Source organism: Condylura cristata, unplaced genomic scaffold (assembly GCF_000260355.1).
Source record: "Condylura cristata isolate star-nosed mole 26May11 unplaced genomic scaffold, ConCri1.0 scaffold00016, whole genome shotgun sequence".
Classification (NCBI taxonomy): domain Eukaryota; kingdom Metazoa; phylum Chordata; class Mammalia; order Eulipotyphla; family Talpidae; genus Condylura; species Condylura cristata.
This window is the reverse complement of record NW_004567117.1, coordinates 15,105,019-15,111,377: the sequence shown is the minus strand read 5'-3', so window position 1 is coordinate 15,111,377 and position 6,359 is coordinate 15,105,019. Positions and strand designations below refer to the sequence as shown.

The 6,359-nt window shown below is 36.0% G+C and overlaps 1 protein-coding gene across 1 annotated transcript in view; it reads right to left on the bottom strand.

The window, feature by feature from the left end:
* Positions 1-693: 693 nt before the first annotated feature.
* The window catches only part of PSMA8 (proteasome (prosome, macropain) subunit, alpha type, 8), a 23,184-nt gene continuing 17,518 nt past the window's right edge, over positions 694-6,359 (bottom strand). The window contains exons 5-7 of the mRNA XM_004683989.1: positions 3,719-3,838; positions 3,540-3,602; positions 694-786 (exon numbers count right to left, since the gene is read on the bottom strand). Coding sequence (XP_004684046.1) covers positions 694-786; positions 3,540-3,602; positions 3,719-3,838 — 276 coding nt within the window. The remainder of the gene's footprint in view (positions 787-3,539; positions 3,603-3,718; positions 3,839-6,359) is intronic.

Below are 6,359 nucleotides of genomic sequence, written 5' to 3'. Positions count from 1 at the left end.
AAACCTAACACACTGGACATATTTAATATATAATTCAAATCAATATCAAGATCAACATGTACTTACTACTCTAATTTGTATATATTACCCTGTTCACCTACTTTAATAATCTATTTTACATATTTTACTTTACTTAACTATTTGTCTCAGGCTTTTAATATTTGTTTCATGAATAAACTGATATACTATAATTTATAAAAGGAAAGCAGTGAAATAATTGTGGTTAAATATTTTTAATGAAGAAGATTTTGACAAAATTTTGATGATTCATAAACATAAGGATGGTTTTACCATTCTTCTATAAATACAACTCAATAGTTTATTTGGAACTCTTTACTGATACCTAAACATTAACAAATTATTAATTTTTTCCAACTTAGAAGTTTTTCTTAATTAAATCTGCCCTATGTGAAGAAAAGTAATACACTGAACAAGTTTTAGAATACTCTCCGGGCTTATGTAGAATTATGAATGCTTTCAATAATTGCTGATATCTTTTTTCATAGAGAATCTTTGTTTAGCTTGTATTTGTTCATATAACATACTGAAGATAGCCAAAAGTTTTGACAGAATTCTCAAAGCAGCATATAACTAAATGCAATGCCACAAATCAACTTATTTCCTTTACAACCTCACTAAATCATTCCAAGCAATACAACAAAAAAGAAAACTTTGCAGTGTTTACCCTAAGAATCAAGCAGTCTTCTTTAATTTTTTCTTCTCTCCTTCTTCCTTTTCCTTTTCTATTTCAGTTACCTGCAATTCAATTTCTTTGGCACTAAACATCTGAAAAGAGAAAAAAATGTCAAAAGCAAGTTTCAATTATAGCAACCATTTGTAAATATGTTTTATAAGTTTATAATTCTACTTATAACTTTATATTTTATAACTCAAATACACGGTGAAATGGTTTAAGAGATTCAAAAACAACATAATTGTTTTATATTTTTTAATTTTAGAGATTTATTTATTTATACATACAAGAACTGGGGTATATTGTCCAGAGGATGGTGGGGGGGGGGTTGGGGATGGTGAAAGGATTCACCAGACACAGAGTGGGGGGGCAGAACAGGCAGATCTACTGTAATACAGTGCTGAGGGGAGCAGTAGATGAGACAGGAGAGGTCTACTGTGTCATGTGGGTTAGCTCCCTGGGTGGGAATCAAACTCATATGCTGCAGTAGATGTCGATAGCTTGATAGTGCTGTCTTTAACCCCTGTGCCACCAGGGAGGCTCCCTACTTGTTTTTTAAAAATTATTTATTTTATACGGAGAACTGATGAAACTCAACAAAAATAAACAACCCCATCAAAAAATGGGCAGTAGAGCTAAAAAGACACTTCTCCAAAGAGGAAATGCAGATGGCTAACAGGCATATGAAAAAATGTTCACCATCACTCGTAATAAGGGAGATGCAAATTAAAACCACAATGAGATACCACCTCACCCCAGTGAGAATGGCACATCTTCAAACAACTAGCAACAACAAATGTTGGCGAGGATGTGGTGAAAAAGGAACTCTCCTGCACTGCTGGTGGGAATGCAAACTAGTACAACCACTATGGAAAACTGTTTGGAGGTTCCTCAAACTGCTAAACATGGAGCTTCCCTACGACCCAGCAATCCCACTCCTAGGTATCTACCCAAAAGACACAAAAATACTGGTTGAAAAAGATACCTGTACCCCCATGTTTATTGCTGCTTTATTTACAATTGGAAAAACATGGAAGCAGCCGAGATGCCCAAAAGTAGATGACTGGATAAAAAAGATGTGGTACATATATACAATGGAATATTACTCAGCAACCAAAAAAGAGAAACACATGTCTTTTGCAGCAACTTGGATGGAACTGGAAAAGATCATGCTTAGTGAGATAAGCCAGAAAGAGAAAGAAAAATACTGGGTGGTTTCATTCATAGCAGAAGTATAATGGACCAGGTGGAAAATAACAAAAATAATGAACAACCATATACCAGAGACATTTTGTGGGGGTGGAGTGGGGAATGGGATCAAAAACGGGGTGGGGGGAGGGAAATGCATGGTATTATGGTGATGGCACATGGGTGACTTGGTGATGGGAAACCACGGGGATTACAATTGAGATGGAAAAAAAATGTACAAAATGATGTAAAAATAAACTTTTGTAATAAAAAAAATTAATTCAATATAAAAAAAATTATTTATTTTCCTCTATGTGTATATGTTCCACAACCTCCACCAAATCATTTGTGCCCTTATCCACCCCTCCTCCTTCCCTCTGGTAATCTTTACATTCTTTCACTGATTTCAAGATTTGTTTCTATTATACAAAAGCAACATTCTTAGAATAATTATTTACAAAACATAATTCTGTCGTTTCCATTATTATTATGTTAAAAAAACAACGTAGTGCAAAATGTGATCCATATTACAAACCCAATGCATGCATGAAATTCTGAAAATACATTAATGCAAAGCTATTTCTATTTATGAGCAAATAACTTACTACTAAACACACCTTAGCCCCACTGAGATATGCTTCTCTGATAGGGTTTGACTATTTTATCAGCTCACAGAATATTCAAAAGAGTAGAAGAAAGATCACTTATGCTGCTTTGCTTACAAACCTCTTCACAAAGTAGAAAGCCAAAAGAGTTTTTGCTTAAATCAATTTTATTTTATTAATAATCAAAGATGGGATCAATTTGCTCAAGGTCATAGCATGAGAGAAATGGATTTGTTGGAACTTAAACTCAGGTCAATCCAATTCCAAATCACCACACAATCTATCCTGTGATATTAATGTGGAATACTAGTGTAACAATGTTGGCAGTATACATACCATCCTATCACTCAGAAGTAAAAATATACGTGTAACTGGTGTGTGTGTCTGTCTAGACAGGTGCACATCATATCTGTCTGTGACAGAAGAGAGAACGCTGGCCTTAGTGATTAATTGGTGTTGGCATGTCCCTGGGCTCTTGGCAGCAGGGATGACAATATGACTTAGTTCCCCTTATACACATGGATTTTCATGTGGTGTCTAGTACAGGCAGACCCACAGCCCTGTACCATTCTCTTATCATAGACTCTTAGCTGCTCTCCTATCCCCAAGTCTTCATCACTGATTGACTAATAAGATATGGGAATATGGTGTCAAAACAACAATGGCTATCTTGACTTCAGAAGATGATAAAAGACAGAGTAACTGCTTTCTACATGCTACTAGAAATGAATCGGCACAGAGAATATGCTACAGTGACTCCTACAGGAGTGACTCAGGGGTTCCTACTTACAAGAACATAGGCTAAATGGGATAGACCTATATAAATATAGTAGTTTTCATAACATCTAAGTCTTCACTGAGGTGTAGGGTAAGGCAATTAAGCACATGCAAGCCAGTGGATATATTAGTCTACTGAAACAAAATCCAAGTTGTCATAGTGTCAGGGTATGTTTCGGGCTTACAATGATGAATCACAGGTGTGAGCAACATTTAAAATTTTGTCAAAATACTTGAGGCTCAGATATTCTTTTTCTCTTTGATTAATGACTTACCTTTAAAGGTTGGTTTCTTCTTATTATAGCAAGTTCAATGTTTTTTCCACCAGACTGGACAACCTAATGTAAAACAAGTGTAGTTTTAGAATCACTTCAGTAAATTTCATTGGTTAAGTGGTTGGATAAGAAAAAAAAAAAACCTTGCTTTTCTGAATATGCTTTATTAGGTCACTTACTTCTAGCAAAGCTCTTATTGCCAATTTTATAGCTTCATTGTCATTTGCTATAGCATCTTCGGTGTAATTCTTTTCTAGAAATTCTCGAACAGTTTTAGCACTTCGGCCTATTGCGTTTGCCTTGAAAATTGAAAGAATTATTTATATCATTGCAGTATGAATGAATTTATGGCTAATAAGTAAAGTTTAGTGGTTTAGAGTATTTCTTAGTATAATTATTAAATGATAATTATAGGTTTGGCAATTTAGCTAGCATTTCAGCAGTTCATTTAAATAAAATATAATGGCAGCATAACTTTTTTCACTGTCTTGAACAATGCTTCTATTATTTGAACAGGTCCCAAATTTTTGATAACCAGGAAATATTGAAATAGTTGAGACTCCAAAAGACATGGAAAAGAAAGGAGGCATAACTGTACAATATGATATAAAAAGGCGAAAAAGAAAAGAATAATATAAACATGAAGAAAGTGATTTACATGATCATCTTCTTAGAACTTACAAAAAATGCACAGTGATCATCTAATTATTCTAATTATTGATTCATTAACTTCTTTGACTCTATAAGGGGCCTCTTCTGTTCCCAAACCCTTCTTTTTTTTTTTTTTTTTTTTCTTTAGAATTTTTCATTTGATTCAGGAAAGAAGCAAACTGATTTCCCTAACACTATGGTTGCATGTGGTATATGAAATGATTTTAAATCTAAATATTCAAACTGGTACTAGATGATGAGGATGATGATGATAACAATAATTTATATGAATAATAGATCACTTATGTGCCAAGCACTATGCTAAGCATAAGATTTGGATTATTTCATTTAGCTATCACAAAAACAAATATAACTAGCCCAAATCATAAAAGAAATGAAAGGTTTGGTACGGTTAAACTGGGCTTTTACAACCTTAGCATTACTGACATTTTGGGCTGGATAAGTCTTTGCTGTGGGGGGCTGTCCTGTGCACAGGATGTAAGATGTTTAACATACCTCTCCCTTCCCCATCCCAGTTCTGACACCAAGGCTATCTCCAGATATATCCTTAAGGGGGATAAAATGCCCTCTTTTGTGAACCACTAGTTAACTAATCTTGCTCAAGATCACATATCGGGTAAACATTAAGAGTTGAGCTTTGAAACCAAGTATTCTAAATCATCAGTATAAGCTCTGAACTCTGAACACTACGCTGTGACATTCTTTGCTATTTTTGAGTCTAGAGTCTGGAAAGAACCAGCAGGAATGTCCACCCTTTCACTGAAGGATCCTCACATTAATTGGGGGTATGTCTTGTTGTAACTGGTTAGTATTAACAGAAAAGAGTGCAATGGAAATTTTCACAAGTGAGAATGAAAACACTCCTTTCATACTACATGACACTCTGTTCTGGTTAGAAGCTTCATTTTACTTCAAACAGCTTCTTCTATGTCTTTGTATATCAGAGGATTAAAATAAATATGAAACTTGGAAAGTCAATTTTGTGGCCTTGAAAGTTCACTAAAATCAAAGGTGTACTGTCTTCCACCTGGTATTATCTGCTACTAGTATTTTGTTTTTGGTAATTGGCTGCTGCTCAGAAAGAAAGTATGTAAGGTAGTAGTGCATTATCCAAAAATCCTGTGGAGCTTTAAGTCACCCTGTAGAGTCCTCCCAGGAAGCACAACAGGTTAAAGCGCAGCCTAGGAAGCTAGCTGCTGCTCCTCGGTGGAGTTCAATCCCCACTCAGGAACTGACCCACATGGCATGGCAGACCTCTCCTCTCCTAACCCACCCGCTGCTCCCCTCAGCTGTGTACTTCAATGATCTGTCTGTTCTGCTTCCCACTCTGTCTCTGGTGAATCCTCTCAACACCCTTGTACCTCTGACCTCTGTATGTATAAATAAATCTTTAAAAAAATAAGTCATCCTATAAATTTCTGGTGGCTTTATTGTCCACTTCCTTCAGTTGTTGATGTTATAATTATTTAATTGTACCTACTTGGTACTTTAATTCTTATCTATTTGTTAAAATTCAGCTGCTGCTTGCCATATCCTACCCTCTTCTCAACTGTATCACCCATACTAGCCCACCCGAACATACTGATGGTTTTGCATTCCTGCCTGTCTATCCAGATTAATAACTAGTTTCTGTGATTAAAAACTGCTAGCTGTAACTCCAGTATCCATTCCTTTTGTGACAAAACTTTAGATACCATGTCTAAGGAAAAATGTCATTTCCTAGCTTCTGCTGTTAATAGGAATATACAAGTAGAAGTAACTGAGTAACTTTGTTGACTGGAGGTCTAGTAGTCATCTTGAGATCATGGGAAAAGGCTAACATAATAAAACACAAAATACCAGCAACTGACTACCTTCAGACTTTTCATTATGTGAGAAAAATATTTATGTGTTAAGAATCATCACATCTCTGGCCCTCCCTGCTGGCGCAGTGGGAATCTAAAACCACTTCAGCACTGAGAATCTAAAACCACTTCCGCATGAGTTCAATTCCCACCTGCCCCGGAGATGACCACAGGGTGTGGCAGACCTCTCCTGATCCGCCCCCTCAGCAGTGTACTTCCTTGATCTGCCTGTTCTGCTCCCCACTCTGTCTCTGGTGAATCCTCTCACCGCCCCTATACCTCTGGCCTGTACCCTAGCTCTGTA